The 21,690-nt window shown below is 41.9% G+C and overlaps 1 protein-coding gene across 4 annotated transcripts in view; it reads left to right on the top strand.

Moving 5' to 3' along the window:
* Nucleotides 1-1,410: 1,410 nt before the first annotated feature.
* Nucleotides 1,411-21,690, top strand: part of Cacul1 (CDK2 associated cullin domain 1) — a 112,284-nt gene continuing 92,004 nt past the window's right edge. For 3 of the 4 annotated variants that reach the window (XM_069988125.1, XM_069988123.1, XM_069988122.1), the window contains exon 1: nucleotides 1,411-2,230. In XM_069988125.1, the coding sequence (XP_069844226.1) occupies nucleotides 1,828-2,230 (403 nt within the window). In that variant the 5' untranslated portion in view covers nucleotides 1,411-1,827. The remainder of the gene's footprint in view (nucleotides 2,231-21,690) is intronic. The other variant, XM_069988121.1, reaches the window with a different exon arrangement.

The raw sequence follows: 21,690 nt of genomic DNA, 5'->3' as shown, positions 1-21,690 counted from the left end.
GGGTATCATTGTCTGAAGTTAAAATTATTCCAAGTGACTGGTAAAATGTTCCACAGAATAATTGCGAAAATATGTAAGAGAAATGGAAATAAATATGGTTACTGAAGTCAATCAGAAGTTAACAATTTCCCAGTGCCTGAAAACATTTTTTCCTTTATGCTAATTCTGTTAATTTATTGTCAGTCATAAGGCTTGAACTCTGGACCTGGGCATTGTCCCTGAGCTCTTTGGCTCAAGGCTAGCACTCTACCACTTTGAGCCACAACGCCACTTCCGGTTTTGAGGTGGTTTATTGGAGATAAGAATCTCACAGACCTTTTTCCTGCCTGGGCTGGCTTTGAACTGCAAATCTTCAGATCTCAGCCTCCTGAGTAGCTAGGATTACAGGCGTGAGCCACTGGTGCCTGGCTTAATTACTTATGGGCATAAAAGTTCATTATCTGCTAGGTGCTGGTGGCTCATATGTCTGTGAATCTAGCAACTCAGGAGGCTTAGATGGCAGAAAAGTCTGTGAGATTCTTATTTCCAGTTAACCAGCCAAAAGCTAGAAGTGGAGATATGGCTCAAGTGGTAGAGTGCCAGCCTTGAGTGAAAAGCTAAGCCCTAGTTCTGGCACACATACACACAATTCATTATCACCTTACTTAAATGAACAGTTTTTCTAGACAAATTCATCACCGTTAGCCAGATTGAGCTCCAAAGAAACAAAAACTATTAGAACACATTCGATTACATGATTGCTAGAACTTAAGAATGTAAATTTCTTTGAGGAATAAAAGGAACTAGAATGACTTCTTTTTATCCTAGCCCCCCCCCCCACACACACATCTTCAGCTTGTTGGCAGATTCTGAAATGGTTGGAAGCTTGACTTAAGCGTGTCAAATAGTTAAACTTAAGAAAATATCCACAGGAGGCAGAAGCTGTAGTTCCGTTGCAAAAGCGCTGGCTTAGTATAGGCACGGCCTGCGTTCAATCTCCAGGAACGTTTAAAAGAAATCCCAAGAATATCTCAGACGTATTCATCTTTTTCGGCTAACCTGTTATTATTCCAAGAGCTGAGGAACGGACCACCAGCAGTTAGTGGAAGGCGATCGGACCCACTTATAATCTGCCACCCCCAGGCCTTCTGCGGGCCCCATGCCTGGCAAGGCGAAGGCCGGGGCAGTGAGGTGTCCCGAGACGCCGGGACACTGCGATCTGCGGGGGGCGGGTAAAAAAATCAAGCCCCGAGAGACAACCCGGATCACAGCATCCTCTGTCTGGCTTTAGCGCCATCCTCAGGCACCGCCCAGCGCCTGCCCAGCTCCCTGTCGTCATAGTAACCTGCGTGCGCAGCCCAAACTCCCTTATCACGTGAGGCCGGGAGGGGCGGGGCAGGCAGGCGTCGCTCCACCCCTCTCAGCATCTGGCCAGCGGAGGCGGGGCGAACCTCTGCCCTCAGGAGCAGAGGGCGGATCACAACTCCCGCCCCCTTTTCGCGGAGCCTCTCCGGGCACTCCCTTCGCACCACGTGCTTCCCTGGCCGGGCCCCTCAGCACCCTTTTCAACCGCTTGCTGGGAACTGCCGTAAAGTGTCGTGACGTGACCTGCCGCTTTCCGGCCGTCTCTCAGAACGAGATCCCGGGAGCACCCTCCTCAGTCAGCTGTGTCTGTCGGACAGCCGGCCGGACAGGAGTCAGAAGCTCGGCGCGCCGCCGCCCTCCTCGCCGCGTCCGTCCCGGGCCTCGGCGATGTGAGCCCGAGGAGGCCGCGGTGCCCCCCCTGGCCCGGGGGTTGAGGCGGTGAGCAGGTGCCTGTGAGGCGGGCGGGTGCCGGGAGCCGGCAGGATGGAGGAAAGCATGGAAGAGGAGGAGGCGCTCACCTACGAGGCGATGATGGACGACCAGAACCACAACAACTGGGAGGCCGCGGTGGACGGCTTCCGGCCGCCCCCGGCGCCCCCCTTGTCGGGCTCGGTCGGGGCCCGGGAGCCCCCGGGGGGCCAGCTGCTGGCGGTGCCCGTGCTCTCGGTGGACAGGAAAGGCCCCAAGGAGGGGCCGCCGGGGCCTCCGCCGCCGCCGCCGCCGCCGCCACCGCCGCCGCCGCCGCCGCCGCTGCCGCCGCTGCCGGAGACCAACGGGGTGATCATGATGCTGAAGAGCTGCGACGCGGCGGCCGCCGCCGTCAAGGCCGCCCCGGCCCCCGCCCCCAGCTCCGCCATCAACATCAACACCTCCACCTCCAAGTTCCGTGAGTCCCGCCGCCCCGGCCCCCTTCGCGGGCCCCTCCCCGCTCGGAGCTAGCCCCGCCGCCTTTGTTTTCAGGCCCGGGGCTCTCCCTTCGCTTCTCTCCAGCTCCTTCCCTCCCGCCGTCGCCGCTCCCGCTTCTCCCCGCCCCTCCCCTCCCCCTCGCTCGGTGTCGGCGGCCAGCGCCCGAGCGGCCCAGGCTTCTTGGGTTACCTGGCCCCGGGAAGCTGCCTGGTACGCACGCCGCCCCGAGCGCCTCCACCCGCCCGATCCTTATCGCCGCTGGCTGTTTCTCAGCCCCAGGAAGTTCTTTTCTCGTCTGTCCCCCACTGAGTTCTCACTCGTCCAGGGTGAGGGGAAAATGAAGACTTGAGTTTCTTTACGGGAGAAACCGTTTGTGTTTTTATGTCTTTGTATTTTTGCAGCCAGAGGGGGGTGGGTGGGTGGGAAGGAATTTGGCGATTGGTGTTCTTGGGCCTTTTAGTCTACGTGAAACAAGGCAAGAATCGAAAAGTTGGCGTGTTCTTTTCACCGCCTTATACTTTTGCCTCCCGTTAGGGAAATGTGATTTGTTTCCTCGTGCAGCGGTAGCTGCGACAGCCTTTTTGTTTAAAGTCACTTTTCAGACAAGCGCGCTCAGCATGTGTCCAAACACGAGCCTGTTGCGTGTTGAACTTTTTTTTTTTTTTTTTTGCTAGTGATCTGCCCCATTCAGTGGCAAGCTGAAAGATTTTAGGCCAAAAGGAATCCAAACAGTCCCCAGTCAGGATGTATATTTACTTCTATAGCTAGGGAGAAAAATGTGTTTTTGCTTTGCTCACTTTCTTGGTGTGGTGTGTAGCATGTGGTGTTTTTACAAGTTCTGGAAAATAAGGGATAGGGTGAGAATGAGCAAAATCTTGGTTCTAAAACTGGATAAATAATAACGAACAAATAACAAGTAAAAATGGATAAGAAGACACTAGATATCTTTTTCACTTATTAGAGGGTTTTCTCCTGTTAATTCATTCCAAGTTTAAAATGGCATTAGTAAAGTAACTGGACATTTCACTTCTAGTCAATTTTACCATGTTGTACTGTTACTAGTCTGCTTAGATATGCCCAGATACAGATAACTAGTCACATCCTTACACGTGTGTGTGTGTGTGTGTGAAAATAGCACAGAACCTTATTTGCCTGTAAATACTGCTCTAGCTAAAGATGATGTTTAGTTGTGCTTGGTAAGATTTGTATATGCTTTTTCCCCCCTATTATATGTTCCGGAGAATAGAATTTATATGGTGTGGTTTGGTATTGTATTTATATTATGTATTGAGGAATACATTGTGAAACTAGACCTTGTAAAAAGTGGCAGGGTGATTTATCTAAGTGGGGAAGCACCTGGCTTTAGAGCTCAAGTTCCTTTGATGATTTCACAGATCAGTGTACAGAGCAGAAATCAATGAAGTTGAGAACAAAGGGAAGATTTACCAAACCAAAAGATTGTTCTTTGAAAAAGTTAATAAGCTAGGTGGCTTTTTGATAAGATTGAACAAGAAAAAGAAAGATTCAGAGATACTAAAAATGAAAAATGGAAAAGCTATCAGATTTAAACACTTTAAATTACTGTTTGGCAATGAATTTGGAAACTTAAATGAAAGTATAATTATTAGGAAATAGTTAACAGTGAAAGTATCAGAAGAAAGTTTAAACTGACATTTAATAAATTGAAGTAGTGATGTAAGACCTTACCTTTCAAAAACTTTGGATCCAAATGTCCTTGTAAGTGAACTCCTCAAACTTAAATACCACATAATTTTCTTTACAAGTTCTGAAAAATAAGAAGAAAAAAAGCCAAGCCATTTTATGGGCTAGTAAAATCTTGGTTCTAACACTAGAGAAGACTATAGGTCTGTTTCACTGACTAGCATAGAAATAAGTCCTGTACTAGCTCATCAGATCCATTCATGTATTTTTTTTAAAAACCTATGATTAATACGCTTTGTCCTAGGAATGTTAGCATGCCTCAGCATCTGTATGTCAATATTATTTATCTTACTAATTGAATAAAGAAAGACAGTTGTTGACATAAAACCATTTGATTAGATCCAGTATCTATTTATGATGAAAACCTATCTGCAAGCTAAGAGTACAAGATAAAGTTATTACCAAAAACCCTCAGCAAATAATGACAGGATAAAATGTCTTGGTGAGCAGGCGCCAGGGGCTCATGCCTGTAATCCTAGCTACTCAGAAGCCTTGATCTGAGCATTGAAGTTCCAAGCTAAGCTGAGCAGAAAAGTCTGACACTATTATCTCCAATAAACTAAAAAAAAGTTGAAGGGGTGGGCTTAAGTGATAGAGCACTAGCCTTGAACACAAAGAGATTCAGGGATAGAGCTCAGGCCCTGAATTCAAATTCCAGAGCTGGCAAAAAAAAAAAAAAAAAATGTCATGGAGAGATTTTAGATACAGTCACTCCCAAGGTGGTAACAAGATTAGGATGGCCCCTCTGTTACTGTTTAAACAAGTTCCTGTTTAACAGTGTAAGAGGGAAAAAGGTATAAAGACAGGAAGGGAAGAAATAATGCTAAAAATTTACAGAAACATGGCTACTTAACCAAGAACCATTGAACCAAGAAAGAAACTCTTAAACTAGTATGAACAATGTAAAAAGTTTAACAACAGGGCTGGGAAGGTGGCTCAGTGGTAGAGCAGTTGCCTTGCATGCATGAGGCCCTGGGTTCGATTCCTCAGCACCACATAAGCAAAAAGAAAAAAAGCTGGAAGTGGCGCTGTGACTCAAGTGGTGGAGTGCTAGCCTTGAGCTGAAGAGCTGAGGGACAGGGTCCAGGCCCAGAGTTCAGGCCCCACAACTGGACCCCCCCCCCCAAAAAAAAAGTTTAAAAACAGCATCAAATTTATTTTAACAAAGTTAGTAACCTAAATCTAAAATTTATATGGTAGGTAGAATGACGTTTGTGAGTCTTAATTTGTTTTGGGAATGGCTTGCTTTATTAGAAGTTAACATTTCACGTCTGTGGTATTAATGGGTATGAATGGAAGTACAAAAAACAAAGTTAAGGGAACAAATTAGAGCAGGGAATTACTTACATCTATTTGGGAACTTAAAGGTGATTCCGATCCCTGAAAATATCATAGGTAGAGTGGCTTACAAACTTGACACTATAAACAGGATAGACTGAATGAACTAAAGACTTAACTTTGAAACAAAACAAAGTTAGCAGAAAAGGTTAAAAGTTTTTTCCATAGAAGACTTTCCCCATCTCACCTCCCCCATACTGAGGCCTGAACTCAGAATTTTGTGCTCCTGCTTGTTTATTCACTCATTCATAGCTGGTGTTTGACCCCTTGAGCCACACCTCCACTTCCGATTTTTAACTGTTTGTCTGGAGATGAGAGTAGGTAGCTATGAGATACTGACACCCAATGGGAATAACTTCTTAAAGAGAAAAGCTTTAATTATATAAAATTTGATTTATAAAAATTAAGAATTTCCATTCATCAAAACAGATTGAAGAATGAGGGAAGGTATTTTATAGGGTCTAAACTGACCAGGAATTTTATTATTATTTTTTAATGCTGGATCTGAGGCGTGTTGCTGTCCCTGAGCTTTTTTGCTCAAGGCAAGCACTCTTAGCACTTGTCTCACAGCTCTCTTCTTATGGCTTTTGTGTGGTTAATTGGAGATAAGAAAGAGTCTTAAAGACTTTGCTGCCTGAACGGCCTTCAAACCACAATCCTCAGAATCAGCCTCCTGATATCAGTAGGATTACAGGTGTGAGCCTCTGGTACCTGGCTTCACCAGAAATGTTTTGCTAGAATAGAGGCCTACACAACAACAATAAAGGGACAGCAGCCTTTTTAGAAAAATAGGCAAAAAATAGTTTACCACAAAACAGTAAATTTATAACTAGATGTTATTAATTAGAGTTGTATGGATTAAAACTATTGGAATGATTTTTTTTTTCTTGCCAGTCCTGGGGCTTGAACTCAGGCCTGGGCACTGTCTCTAAGCTGCATTTGCTCAAGGCTGCCACTCTACCACTTGAACCATAGCGCCACTTCCCGCTTTTTATGTTTATGTGGTACTGAGAATCGAACCCAGGACTTCGTGCATGCTAGGCAAGCACTCTACCACTCAGCCACATTCTCAGCCCCTGGAATATCTTTTTGTGTTTAGATTGATAATAATTATTAGAAAGCTGATTAGTGCTAGTGTAGGTGAGAATATGGAGAGATAAGAATCATTTGTTGGGCAGTGGATTGGAGTGTTGTTGAAATGCTCAAAGTCTGTGGAGCAGATAATGAAATAGAGCTAGAGTGCTGCTGAGTCCTGAGCCAAGACAGTAAAGGTATGCTCTAAGGTAAAGAAGCTTTTTGGTAGTCTGCTTTTCAGGGAGAGAAAACTTGTTGGATCTTAGTAACCAGATATATTTTTCTATATCTGGAACAGCAGCTATAATCAGTCACCACAAATACAATTTACGAACATCCAGTCATTCTCTTAAGACCTATGGTCTCATTTCTTTGAAGCCGGTAGCATTCTTTGTAATTCTAGCTAGAGTTGTGCTATTCATTGCACTGGGTTTGATATTTTGGTAGAGACTTTTAGGGGGACTTCACTTGTTTCTCCTAAGTTATAGCCATGCTTCCATTGGTCAGGGAACTACTTCCTTTGTGTTCAGGAAAGTGGTAAATATTAAGGTGGGATCTTGGATTTTCTGGACTCACTGTGAGAGCGATTGGGGATAAAGCACCATTTATCATGAGATCCCGAAGCCTGTTATCTGACTGGTTTCCCTCAGTGACATTCTGGTCTCTAATAGTATCAGTTTTAAGAGGAATGATAAAATGTTGAGGAATGATAAAAAAAAAAATCTCATTTCCCACTTTCTCAAATGAGCTATCTAGAGCTGCATGTTTTATTGGACAAGGCTAGTAGGAAGACTTTTTTATTGGTGGTACTGAGGTTTTAACTTACGGTCTTGTGCTTGTGCACTAGCACCCAAAGCCATGCCCCCAGCCTTTTAAGTATGTTCCTGAAGCAGTTTTTGAACCCATCTTCTGTGTCCTGGCAATACTATGTCTGAACAGACTCAATTTGGGTATTAGGTGGGGATTTGTGGCCTCTGGTATAAAAAGATTTTTTCATTCTTATTCTTCCCTGCTCCCATTATACAGGTCAAGTACTACCTTTAGTATCTTGCTAGTCTTTTTTTCTGAGGACATCATAACTAGCCACCACCAGAGATCTAAGCCCATCCTGATCGTGGCCCGCTGCTGGCCCTCTTGTCTAATAGTCATGCTTACTTATATCTCACAATTGTCATTATGGAAATTGAACTATCCCTTTGAAGTCAGCCCCTTTTAATGGGAGTGTTACCTGTCTTTAATGCAGAACCACACAGAACAACTGCCATAGCATTTTTTTTCTAGGGTAATAGTGCATCCCTTACCAAAAACTTCTTGCTTGGCAAAGGGCCTTCTTAGAGCACACAGTTTAAGGGCCTTCTCAGTGTACAGTTTAGGATGTGTGTGTATACACAGGCATACGCATGCATGTATCTGTGCCTCTGGGTTGTTGGTTTAAGTATGCTAAACTCTATCTTTTCTGCTGTCATAAATCTAGATTCATTCTTCTACATACTAAGGAGACCCAACTTCTTCCTCTTTCTTTCCTCTTTAGCTCTTCCTCATCCATTTCCTTCTTTCTTGTATACTTCTTGTCTTCCTTCTCCTCCATATTTTAGGTGTACACTGTGATAAGTTTTCATCATGTAACTGGTCTGAGGTCTGATTTTCCCGTGTGTGCATGCTAAAAGCCTAGCCCTGTACTGTTACTTTTGGGTGTTGGCAGAGCTAGGGGCACTCCTGGGTCAGAAACAAAGGAATGAATTACTTACAGCACAGCAAACAATGTAAGAGTCACTATAGTTAAAAAAGTGAACTATGAAGCTTGAGGGTAAGCCAAGAGGGGAAAATGAGGGAGAAGGAAGGAGTGACATTGACTAAGAAGCATTGTACTCATAACCTGACTTACGGAATTGTAACCCCTTTGTATAACTACGTGATAATGACAGTAAAAAAATCACCATAGTTTTGTAAGTTCCTGTTCCTCTCAAATCCTACAAGAGAAGGCATGCTGTGGTAAGATGGATGTTTACTTATGGTGTGTGTTGCAGGTGAAGGATGGTGAGTTGGAGAATCTGCTACCTTTTTTTTTTTGGCCAGTTGTGAGGTTTGAACTCTGGACCTGAGTGCTGTCTCTGAGCTCTTCAGCTCAAGGCTAGCACTCTACCACTTGAGCCACAGCACCACTTCAGGTTTTCTGATAGTTTATTGGAGTTAAGAGTCTCACAGACTTTACTGCTGGGGCTGACTTTGAACTGCTGTCCTCAGATCTCAGTCTCCTGAGTAGCTAGGATTACAGGCATTAGCCACGAGTACCTGGCTAAGGGAATCTGCTACTTTTATAGACTACAATAAGCCATTCTGCTCTTTCTTAATAATGTCTTCTGAAGAGCAGATGTTTTGAATTTTGATATAATTAGTTTTTTCTTTTTTTTCAGATAGGAAACTGAATATTTATTTAAATTGGAAATAAAATCAAATCAATGATTTTTTATTGTGAAAATAATGTATAGAGGGGTTACAATTACATGGGCAAGATAATGAGTACATTTCTTATCAAGCATTGTTGCCTCCTCCTTTGTTTCCCCTTCCCATCCCTTCCCATCTCCCATCCACCCCCCACAATCAGTTTTGTCTTATGCTTTTTGTATTCTAAGAATGCTTACCGCAATTCAGAGATTTTTGTCTGTATTTTGATTTGAATTCTGTGTTGCTACTTGTGCACAGTGTTGAGCTAAGATTGGTAGTTCCTTTTTCTGTGTAGATGTCCAGCTGTGCCAGCACTGTGTGTTGAAAGACTTCCGTCCTTACTGAAGTCTTTTGGAAACTTGGTAAGAAAATAACTAACCATATGGATTTAAATTCTGTTCCATAAATCCCTTATTTTGTATATCATATTTAGAATTGTTGTTTGTTGATGGTCTGTTTTATTATGATGGAATGTCTAGTCTTTACCCTGAAGACTAGTTTCCAGGATTTTCAGGATTATTATCTGTGTGATATATCTTTTCAGATTATTTTATTTTTAGCCCTTTTGTGTAGGGTGCATTTCTTTTTGTGTGTATGCTGGTCCTGGGACTTGAACTCAAGATCTTGGCCCTGTCGCTAAGCATTTTTGCTCAAGGCTAGTGCTCTACTACTTGAGACACAGTTCTATTTTTTGGTAGTTAATTGGAGATAAGAATCTCTCAGACTTTGCTGCCTGGGCTGGCTTTGAACAGTGATCCTCATCTCTCAGCCTCCTGAGTAGCTAGGATTACAACTGTGAGCACTGGTGCTCATTAGGACACATCTTGGAGACAGCATATAGTTAGAGCCAGTCTGGCAACTTCTGCCTAATATTGGTGTTTGATCTCAAGGCCTCATACTGCTAGGCAAGTGTTCTACCACTTTAGCCATGTCCTCAGCCGTTTTTGCTTTGGCTATTTTGAGAGAGGGACTTTTTTCCTTGGGCCAGCCTCCTAACTTAATGCTTCCTGTGTAGTTAGGTGCCACCACACTCAATTTTTTTTGTTAATTTAGGAGAGGGGAATATCATGAACTTTTTGCCTAAGATGGTTTTTTTGTTTTGTTTGCTTGGTTTTTTTTGGTCTGGTTGTGGGGCCTGAACTCTGGGCCTGGGCGCTGTCCTTCAACTCTTCAGCTCAAGGCTAGCACTCTACCACTTGAGCAACAACGCCACTTCTGGCTTTTTTCTTTTTCTTTTTTGCTTATGTGGTGCTGAGGAATCGAACCCAGGGCCTCATGCATGCAAGGCAAGCGCTCTACCACTGAGCCATCTTCCCAGCCCCCTAAGCTGGTTTTGAACCATGCTTCTTCTGAGTTCTGCCTCTGGACTAGATGGCTTAGGTATGGCACTACTAATTTTTTTTGCCTTTTTTTTTTGCTAGGACTAGAGTGAATTAGCTAAGGGTCTTGAACTCACTCAGCTTGCTTATATTCAGCTGGTGCTTTACTACTTGAACAAAGCCTTCAGCCCAGGATTTTGGTGGTTGTTTTTGGAGTTGAACTCTTTTACCTTTGGTTGGCTTTGACCTATGATTTTTTGGATATAAGCATCCTGGGTAGCTAGATTATAGTTGTGAGCCACCTGTTCCTAGCTTAATTTCTGCCTTTTAATAGTCATATTGAGATCTTTCATATTTAACGTATTTTTTTTAGTTCATCAGTTTTGCCATTTATTTTTCCCTTCAATTATTATTTATAATTTTATTGTGTGTCAGATTTGACTTATTAGCATGTTCTCTTGCCCTTTGGCAGTTATTCTAGAATTTGCACTATAAAACTTTGAACAGTCTGCTTTCAAATAGTGTAAAAAAGTATAATAGCATGTATGCTTCCTTTCCTTCTGTCCTTTGTGCTGTTTTTGCCACACATAGGTCTCATATACTTCTGTTTGGGCATAACTTCTAATATACACATTTTTAAATTTTATTTTTGTTGGTTGTGGGCTAGAACTCGGGGCCTAGGTGCTGTCCCTGAGCTTTTTTTCTTAAGGCTAGCGTTCTCCCATTTTTTAGCCAGTTCTGCTTCTGGTGTTTTGGATGGCTAATTGGAGAATCTCATGGACTTTACTGCCCTCCTGGCTTCAACCCAGGATCCTCAGATTTAGCCTCCTGAGTAGCTAGGATTATAGGTATGAGCTACCAGCTCCTGGCCAATGTCATTTATTAATCTTGCTTTAAACAGCTCTTTATCTTTTTCCATGTGAAGTGACATTCATGGAACAGAAAAATTAACCATTTTATAATGAATACTTCAGTGACATTTAGTACATTCAGTGTTGTACAGTTAGTCTATCTCATTCCAGAACATTTTTATTATCCCATAAGCATTTGTGCCCATTAGGCATTTATTCTCCGTTCCTTTCTCCTTCAGTTCCTAGAATCATCCAGTCTGCTTTGTGTCTATGGGCTTACCCATTTTTTTTTTTATAAGAATGGATCAAAAGATAAGAAATTTAAGGTTGAGCATGGTGACTCATAATCCTAACTACTCTGGAGGTAGAGATTGGGAGGATCACAATTCAAGGCTACCCTGGGCAAAAAAGTTAGCAATCAATCAGAAAGCCCAGTGTGGTGGCCTGTACCTGTGATTCCAGCTACTCAGTAGGCAAAAGCTAGGAGAATCATGGTCTGAGGCCACCCTGGGAAAAACCCTAAAAATAACTAAAATAAAAAAAGGTTTGTGTATGGTGTATATAATAGAATGACTACATGGCATCTGTGATAATAAAAAACTGTAGATAGGCTTACACCTTAATCTTAACTACTCACGAGGCTGAGATCTGAGGATCATAGTTTGAAGTCCCACACCTCAGCCTTGACTTGCCTGTTTTACTCTTCCCATTGGAGCTGGGGTGATGGCATATGCCACAGTATCCAGTTTCTGTTGAGTTGTGTCTCCTGGACTTTTCTGCCAAGAGGGCTGGAACTGTGATCCCCCTGATCTCAGCCTCCTACGTAGTGGGGGTGACAGGCACATGCCACTGCACTCAGCTAACATAACATTAATTGAGAGATGGGTCTTGTATGAATGTCTGGGCTGGTCTAGAACTGCTATCCTTGCATTCTCAGCCTTCCAAGTAGCCAAGCTTACAGACTGGAGCTCCCATGCCCAGCAAAGAGGGATTTAATAATGGGAATTAGATATCTTATAAATCTTCGGAAAAATTGGAAGGCTGGAGGACAGTAAGGATTTGTCTCTATAATTGTGTTCCAGAGATCAAGCAGGGTGCTGTTCTGTTTCCACTTCCACACTGCTGCCATTTCCCTCCTTCCCCCCCTCCTTGAGATTAGTGACTTGGCAACAGAACTTGGAGTTCTCTACAGAACAACTACCAGCAACAATAATTTGGCCTTCCAAATCTCAGATGCCTTTCCTTATTGGAACATAATTTACAAAGTATAATTTTTGCTTAACTTTCCATTCACCATTAGCTTTGTATGAAAATAACCTCCAAATTTTAGGAGCTTATATAGCAGGGTTAAGTTAGTGGCTGTGGCTCTTTATATGCCATCTCTTTGTGAAGATCAGGAAGCTCTTTGGATTCTGAAAGAGATGAAATACATTGACTTTTTAAAGTTTCTGCTAAGATGAGCAGATCAGAGCATCAAAATGCCACATCTGCTCATACTCCAAGAGTACTAAGTAGGATAGTTTCCTGAATGTGGTAAAGAGGGCGTGCAGCACTGTGGCAATGAGAATAAAATAACAATGAATGAATGAATGAATGAATGAATGATGGTAATAAGCCATAACTTGAGGCGACCTAGTATCCCAGTGTATTAATTTTTTATTAATTAATAAAAAAATTTTAGTATTAATTTTTTTCATCCCAGATTAAAAAAACTTCACAGTATTTTAAGTTGAACTAAATAAAATCCTGTTTTTAAAATTGATGCAAAAATCTGTTAAAAATTGACTTTTGCATTGACTGAAGTTAACTGATTTTGTAAGACCTGAATTGTCCTTCAGTTAACCAAGGCCTACTTGCCATTTTGCAGGTGGGCTGACTCTTCAAGGTGGATCCCTTAATGTAAGATACCTACTGTGATGCTTCTGTGATGGTGGTCTTCCAGCTTTGTTGGGAGCTGTGCTGCAGCACACACTCCTCCAGTACTCATCCATGGGCCTAACCTCAGGCCCTTACTGGAACTCTTACCTTGCCTCTTTTTAAAACAAAAATTAATTTACTTTATTGATATTATAGTGGTGATGTACAGAGGGATTACAACTACATGAGTTAGGTAATGAGTACATTTCCTTTCCTATAGGATCTTCTGTTTTCTCACTGTCTCCCAGTCCCTCCCTCCCATCTACACTTGAGTTGTTCAGTTCACTTTCATTAATGTCTAATGAGCTCCACTGCTGCCCCTTTCCCCTTTGCATTCTGTGCCCTCCCCCCACCCATCCGAAGATACACATGTGGACATACCATATATAAGGTAAAGAAGACAGAATCATCAAAAAAGTTGTTTCCATATGATGGAGTTTTTTTCAGTATGTATATTACTTTATATAAATATGAAGAGGCATTTAGGCATTGTACCTTTGTGTTTCTCTCCTAAGAATATTCTCTTAGTCTCACTGTGAGTATCTAGAATCCTGTATAATTTGTCATATTCCAGTACACGTTAGATCTAACTTCCACATATCAGAGAATGTGTGCTGTTTGTCTCTCTGTGCTTGGCTTACCTCACTTAACACGATTTGTTCTCGTTCCAACCAGTTCCCTGAAAATGACAGCATTTTATTCTTTCTAATGGCTGTGTAACATTCATGTGTATAGGTACCACCTTTTTTGGATCCACTCATCTATCGTGGGGCATCACACTATTGTGAATAATGCGAACATGGATGTGCAGGTGTCCTTATCATATCCTGGTTCACGATGCTAAGGGTAGATCCCTAGGAGTGGTATGGCTGGGTTGTAGGGAAAGTCTATGTTTAGGTTTTGAGGAACCTCCAGAATGCTGTCCCGAATGGTTGTACTAGTTTACAGGTAATGCTGTTTTTTTGTTATACCTCTTTAGTAGAGTTTCTGGCCTGGCATTGTGATACTACCTACATTGTTTTTTTTTTTTTTTTTTGCCTAGGATTGCTTTGCCTGTTCTAGGTCTTTTGTTATTCCATGTAAGTTTTTGGATTGTTTTCTCTAGCTCAGTAAAGAGCATCATTGAGATTTTGATGTGGATTGCTTTGAATTTGTATGTCATTTTTGGCAGTATGGCCATTTTCACAGTATTGATTCTACCTATCTATGAACATGGAAGGTCTTTCCATTTCCGATGTCCTCTTTGATTTCTGTCTTCAGATTTTTATAGTTTTTGCTAAAAGATCTTTTGAATCTTTGGTTAACTCCTAGGATTTTTTGTTTTTGAGATTATTGCAAATGGAGTTGTTTTCATGATTTCCCTTTCTGCTTGTATATTGTAGGCACACAGAAAGGCTACTGATTTTTGTGGGTTAATTTTTTATCCTACTTTGCTATAGTTGATCAGTTCTAGAAGCTTGTGGATAGAGTTAATTAGGTCTTTTAGGTATAAAATTATGTCATCTGTAAATATAGATAGTTTGATTTCTTCTTTCTCTATGTGAATCCCTTTTATGTCTTTTTCTCTGGATTGGAATTCTAGAACTATACTGAAGAAGAGTGGAGAGAGTGGACATCCTTGCCTTGTTCCTAATTTTAGGAGAAATGGTTCCCCCATTCAGTATGATATTGGCTGTTGGTCGGTCATATATAGCCTTTATTATTTTAAGGAATGTTCCTTCTGTTTCTAGCTTCAAAGCTTTTAACATGAATGGATGTTGTATTTTGTTGAAGGCTTTTTTTTTTGGTAACTATTGAAAGGTAGTACTTGTCTTTGGCTCTATTGATGTGGTGAATTACATTTATTGATTTTCGTATGTTAAACCATTCTTAAATCTGTGGTATGAGGCCTACTTGGTCATAATGTCTGATTTTTTAAAAAAAATTTGTTTCTGGATTCTGTTGGCTAGTATTTTATTGAAGAGTTTGAAAATTGTCATCAGAGAAATTGGACTCTAATTCTCTTTTCTTGTTTCTATTTCATTGAAAGGCTTGAGGAGTATTGATGTTAGTTCATCTTTAAAAGTCTTACAGAATTCTGTAGTGAATCCATCCAGGCCTGGGCTTTTCCTGTTGAAAGCCTCCTGATTGCTTCTTCAGTTTCACTGCATAGTTATTGGCCTGTTTAACTGATTTATTATATCTTCTTGGTTGAGTTTAGACAGTTTGTGTGTCTTTAGAAATTTGTCCATTTCTGTTATGTTTTCCTTCTTTTTTGTAGTCCTTTATAATTGTTTGGATTTCTTGAACATTTATTGTAATGTCTATGGCATCTCTGATTTTATTGACTTGAATCTCATTTCTTCTTCATCAATCTCGCAAGTGGTCTGTCAATTTTATTATTTTGTCTTAGAAAACTAGCCTTTTGTTTCATTGATTTTATGTATAGCTTTTTAAAAATTTCATTAATTTCTGCCCTAATCTTTGCTAACTCTGTCCATCTAGTATTGAGTTTGGTTTGTTCCTGTTTTTGTTTGTTTGTCTGTTTGTTTTAGCAGTTTTAGTTGCTTCATGAAGTTTTTTTTACTTGGACTGTTTGTTTTATGTATACGCGTAGAGCTATAAACCTTTCTCTCAGCACTGCTTTTATTGTATCCCAAAGGTTTCCTTGTGATGTTTTCATTTTTATTGAATTGTAAAAACTTCCTAATTTTCTTATTTCTTCTGTGACCCAGGTGTTATTCAGTAGTGTGTTATTCAATCTCCATATGTTTCTGCGGTATGTTTTTGTTGTTGAGAACTAGTTTGATTCTCTGTGGTCATATAGGATCCAAGCAGTTATCTCAGTCCTCTTGTATTTGATTTAGGTTCTTTGTGTATCCTATGATATGATTAATTTTGGAGAATGTGCCGTGGGCTGCTGAGAAGGGTGGAATACTGTAGATCAGGTAAGTCCATTTGGGTTATGGTGTCATTTAATTCAGAGGCTTCTTTGCTTATCTTTTGTTTGGTTGACTGGTCCTTTGCTAAGCGTGAAGTATTAAAATCTCCTGCTATTATTGTGTTGGGGGTCTATCATGTTCTGTAAGTCCAAAAGTGTTTCTTTAACATATTTAAGTGCTCCATTGTTTGGTCCATAAATATTGGCCAGCGTGATTTCCTTTTCATGGATCATTCTCTTTAATTTTTTTTTTTTTTTTTTTTTTTTTGGTCTGGTCGTGGGGCCTGAACTCTGGGCCTGGGCACTGTCCCTCAGCTCTTCAGCTCAAGGCTAGTGTCTACCATTTGAGCCACAGCGCCACTTCCAGCTTTTTTTTTCTTTTTGCTTATGTGGTGCTGAGGAATTGAACTCAGGGCCTCATGCATGCAAGGCAAGCGCTCTACCAGTGAGCCACCTTCCCAGCCCCGGATCGTTCTCTTTATTAATATGTAATGACCTTTTTTTTCCTCTTCATACTGATTTTAATGAAAAATCTATTTTATTAAGTACCAATATGACTGCCTTCTTGCAATATATATTTGTATGAAAAATCTTTTCCCATCCCTTCATTCAGAATTTGTTTTTATCATTGGCTGTGAGATGGGTCTCTTGGAAACAGCAAATGGATGGATCTTGATTTTTGATCTAGTCTGCTGCTCTACTTCTTTTGATTAGGGAATTGAGTTATTACAGGAAGATGTGTCATGTTTCCTGCCATCTTCTTGTTTTCCTGTATTTTGCTTCTTTCCTGTGTTTAACTAGACTAGTCTTAGAGTGATTTTTGTCCAATGTATTACCTTGGTTTTGATTGTTTTCTTCAGATTTTGTGCTTCCCTTTAGTATTCTTTGTGTAATGCTGGTTTAGTGTTCATGAATTCCATTAATTTTTATTTGTCATGGAAGGTTTTAGTTTTCACCCTCAAATGTAAATAATAGCTTTGTTGAGTACACCAGTTTGAGTTGGCAGTTGTTGATCTTCAGGACTTGAATTATACCATTCCAGGCTCTCTTTGCCTTGAGAGTTTGTGTGAGAGATCTGCAGTGATTCTGATCTTCTTTCTGTTGTAATATAGCTTCTTCTTTGATTTTGCTACATTTAAAATTAATTCCTTTTCTTTTCTTTTCTTTTCTTTTTTTTTGGTCGGTCGTGGGGTCTGAATGCTGGGCCTAGGCGATGCTCAAGGCTATTCCTCTACCACTTGAGCCACAGCGCCACTTCCAGCTTTTTTTCTGCTTATGTGGTGCTGAGGAATTGAACCCAGGGCCTCATGCATGCAAGGCAAGCACTCTACCACTGAGCCACCTTTCCAGCCCTAATTACTTGTTTTTAAGTCCAGTGTTTTCACTATGATGTGTTTAGAAGTGTTTGTTCATATCTACTGGGAGTTCTGTATGCATCTGTCTGTTGGGTGAGATCTCTGTGAAGATTGGGGAAGTTTTCTGTTATTTTCATTGAATAGGTTTTCAGTGTCTTTAGTTTTGAATTCTTACCTCTTATTGATCCTAACTGTGGAAATTCAATCTTTCAGCCAAGTGCCAATTCTTGGATTTCCCTTTGTTATGTTCTGAGTGTTTTTTCCATACTCTTCACTTCTTTTGGTCTGGTCCCCTGTTTTATCCTCAACTCTTTATACTGTTTTCCAGTTCATTTATTCTGCTGCCTAGGCATTCCAGCTGTGGTTTGCAATAGGGAAATTGAACCTTTTATGTTTCCACATTCTTTGTTGAGGTCAGTTTTCATGGTGTTATATCATCTTTACTATTTTTCTGTATGTTCTTTGTCCTTTCCTCCTTGCATTCCTCTGTTTTTGGATATCCCTTTTTATTTCATCAGCCAGTTCTCTCATCATTTCTTTGATGGTTCTTTTGTCCTTCATTTCTTCTCCTTCACTTTCACTAGGGTCCTTCCCTGGATTGTTGGCTTTGGGACTTGGTTTGTTGTCTTGGATGTTAGGAAATTTGTAATCTCTTGTTGTGATTTATACATTTGGCTTCAGGTTGTGGTAAGGGTGGTGGTGAAGTGGGATTCTCTGGATATAGCTCTGTGGTGGGCGGGGTGGTCTGGCCTAGGTTTAGGCTCGGTGGTGTGTTCCCATTATGTGGTACACATAGTGGGGGCTCGGTCTGGCCCGAGTCCTGGACTGGTGTCTACATTAGAGGAGCTGGGAGCAGTGTTCCAGCACTTGGATCTTCTTTGAGCCCTGTGGGGGCCGGAGAGGGGAATGCAGGTTCCCACTGTGTGCTTTAATGTTAGGTTGTCCCTGCCTGGGTCCTGGATTGGGACAAATGTGGGCCTTGGAGGGGGTGGGTTCCCACAGGGCAGCGCTAGAGACTACCCCCACTTGTATCCTAGGCTGGCACCTTCTTGGTCCTGGACTGGTGTCTACTTCTCATGGAATGAGGGGCGATGGCCTTGTACTGGTGAGGTTCTTACCCTGGGTTGGCTTGCTAGCACCCAGAGGGTTGCCTACACTTGGCCCTGGGCTAGCTCGCAATGGGTGGACAGACCCACACTGCCCCCCCCCGGCTGGTAAGCTCTCCTCAGTTGGCAGGTGCTTGATTGTCTGGGGTGGGGGCTGGGGATTCAGACCTCTGGGGTGGATGTGAGCTTCGGAAGGAATGGGCTCCCACAAATTGTCCCACTGTCTTTTAGTAGATCAGGTTTTTCGTTTTGTCGGTCGTGGGACTTGAACTCTGGGCCTGGGTGCTGTCCCTGAGCTCTTCCGCTCAAGGTGCCACTTCGTTTTCTGGTGGTTAATTAGAGCTAAGAGTCTCATGGACTTTCCTTCCTTTGAGCTGTGATTCTCGGCTCTCAACCTCCTGAGTCGCTAGAATTACAGGCTTGAGCCACTGGCGCCCAGCTAGATCGGGTTTTTCTGCAGTGGTTGCAGAGCCCAACCAGTGTGAGTCCCTGTAGTCTTCCCACTGGAAGCGGACTGCAGGGGTGGGGGGATAGGAGGGGAGCAATGAGGGAGGGCTCTGGCCTCCTTGCCCTCTTTAAGTGTGATGTCCCTTCTTGGGCAGAAGGGTGGTCTGGGCCAAGCACTGTGGGTCACCACCAGTGCTGGTCTACTGCAGGAGGGGTCCCCAGCAGGTAAAGTTGATGGCGTTGGTTCTGGGCTGACTGGAGGTGTTGTGAAAGCCTTCTGCATATGGATGCCGTGGTCTTGGGTTGCTGCTGTGTGCTGCTGTGTGCGCTGGTTAGGTGCTGGTGCAGCCATGGGACTTCTCGAGGCTTAGCCACACTGCAGGTGCCAGATGGGGGGCAGGGGGAAGATACTTTGCCGTTTTCCATCTTTGTGTGTTAGGTATAAGTTCCTCTTCGTGCCTGTGATTCTCTGTTCATATTTTTCTTGTTGTTGATCTCTTGGGGTGAAGTGTGTTAGGACCCTAAATCTCTGATTAGAGAGAGCTAAGGTTGGTTCCCTATTGCTTTACCACCATTTGACCAGACACACTGCCCTTTAAAAAAATTACATCATATGTCACTGATGAAGCTGTCAAAGCCATTATGATATTTATTATAGGGCCAATCCTAGATCTCTAATGAAAATCAGTGCTATTTACTTGTTTTAAACTGCAACAGGATGCTGTAGACCATATGTGGTCATTCTGTGAACTGTTAGGCACTAGGCAAAAATTTGTTCATCTGCCTTTGTGGCATATCTTGGCAGGGAAAATTGGACTTCTATAGTTCTTCCTATGTTGTTGAACATTGACTTAACCTCTGCAGATAGGTAGGTTAGGCAGTAGGTGTGTTGATTAGGTTACCTGAGTGGCATTTTATTTAAGTGATAATTTATTTAGTGTACATCAAGGTGGTATTTTGGCATCTGATAATGAATGAGACAGAAGGTTAGCAATATAGAATGGTGGTACATGATTAGATGCTATAATAAAGTGTGTATAAATTTAGTCACAATCTTTTTTTTTTTTTTTTTTTGTCGGTTGTGGGGCTTGAACTCTGGGCCTGGGCGCTGTCCCTCAGCTCTTCAGCTCAAGGCAAGCGCTCTACCACTTGAGCTACAGCGCCACTTCCGGTTTTCTGGTGATTTATTGGAGATAGGAGTCTCATGGTCTCTCCTGCCCGGGCTGGCTTTGAACCGCGATCCTCAGATCTCAGCCTCCTGAGTAGCTAGGATTACAGGCGTGAGCCACCAGCGCCTGGCTTTAGTCACAATCTTGATAGCATATCCTTATGAATTGGAAGAAAAGTTTCCCAGGATGGTGGATTTGGGGAAAAATAGTCTACAGTTGTGCTTGCTAGGTTTTACCCCGTGTGCCTCTCGTGTGTGTGTGTGTGTGTGTGTGTGTGTGTGTGTGTGTGTGTGTGTGTGTGTGTGTGTGTGTGTGTGTGTGTGTGTGTGTGTGTGTGTGTGTGTGTGTGTTCACACGCGGCGCTGTCCCAGCTTCTTAGTGTGATCACAAACTTTTCCTGCCTGCCCTGACTTTGAAAAGGATTTCTTAGATCTCTTCAATACTGTTACAGATGTGAGCCACTGCCTTCCAGCTTCCTCTAGTCCTCTTTGATTTCAGTTATTGTTCAGATAACTAGGGCGGATCTTGAACTGTGATCCTCCTGTCTTCCCTTCAGTCTAGCTGGAATTATAGGCATGTACAACCATGCCTAAATAGTGCCTGGGAGCTTATAAAGTAATACTCCGTTGACTTAGAACTTGCATGGTACAGTTCACTGAATGGAGAAGTCAAATGCTATTTTAATTCTCTTTCTTTGCCTTGAGAAAGCTTCTGAGCTACTTTCTTATATTAATGTGTTAGCATTCCCCTTTCTTTGCAGTTTCTCTGTTATTCCTCTTTTCTTGAATTATTGGTAGTCAATCATACATTGAGTTTACTGTTTAGATAAGCTAAGTCTTTTAACTGTATTTTGCTATATTCTATTTCTCTTAATTTTCTGGAGAGTTTCTTGGTGTGTCCTTCATTTTTCTATTGTGTTTTTAACATTGGCTATATTTTTAGTTTTTAGAGCACTTGGATTGCTTTTCTCAAGACTGTTTTTCAATCTGGATGAGAATAGTTTTTTCAATTCTCTTGAAGCTTCTATTCTCTTACCTTTGTTTTTAGCTCATCAATTTTTGTTTGTTTTGATTTTTACTGAGATTTTTTGCAAATTTTGGTAATCCTTAGCTGTGTAGTCATATTTAAAATGGAAAAGACAATTTGGTAGTTCTGTTTATAGGAGCCTTTGTCAAATTTTAAGTTATTGGGCCTCAGTTTAAACTAATTGGATGCAGAGTGGCTATTTTCTTGAGGAACTGCCAAATGTAGTGTGTGAATATCTTCTCTGGGACTGTTCTGTGTCTGTAGGGAAGGCTTTTTCATTAAGAAAAGGTAGGGGTGGGTAAATGGAGCAGGAAACAAGTGTATTTCTCTTAGTCAGTGGCACTAAATTAAAGAGAAGGAGCCAGGGTAGTTAGGCATTTATGATACTGACTTTTAACTTTTGTTTAATATATCAGCCCTGAGCTTTTTCTAGGACTCTTAAGTCCTAAAAATTTGTCTTTGTGTTTGTCCAGGGACATAATCTTTTGCAACTAGTCTCCACCCTCTTCCCCCCATTTCTAGCTCTCGGCCTGTAACTCACATGTTGGTTCTATCCTCAACTCAAACTTCTCCAGGTCTTGTAGGGCAGGATTAATTTCCTGATTGTTGGGATGCATTTCAGCATCTGCATTTCACTACTGCTACTACAGAGTTCAAATGTCCTTGGGCTTACTGCCAAGGAGAGACCAATCTATTTAAATCTTGGAAGACAGTGAAGATTTTGTTTCTTTGTTTTATTTGCTGGTCTAGG

The sequence above is a fragment of the Dipodomys merriami genome, unplaced genomic scaffold (genome assembly GCF_024711535.1).
Source record: "Dipodomys merriami isolate MVZ:Mamm:240054 unplaced genomic scaffold, mDipMer1.0.p SCAF_35, whole genome shotgun sequence".
In the NCBI taxonomy this organism is placed as follows: domain Eukaryota; kingdom Metazoa; phylum Chordata; class Mammalia; order Rodentia; family Heteromyidae; genus Dipodomys; species Dipodomys merriami.
This window is presented reverse-complemented; position numbering and strand designations above follow the sequence as displayed.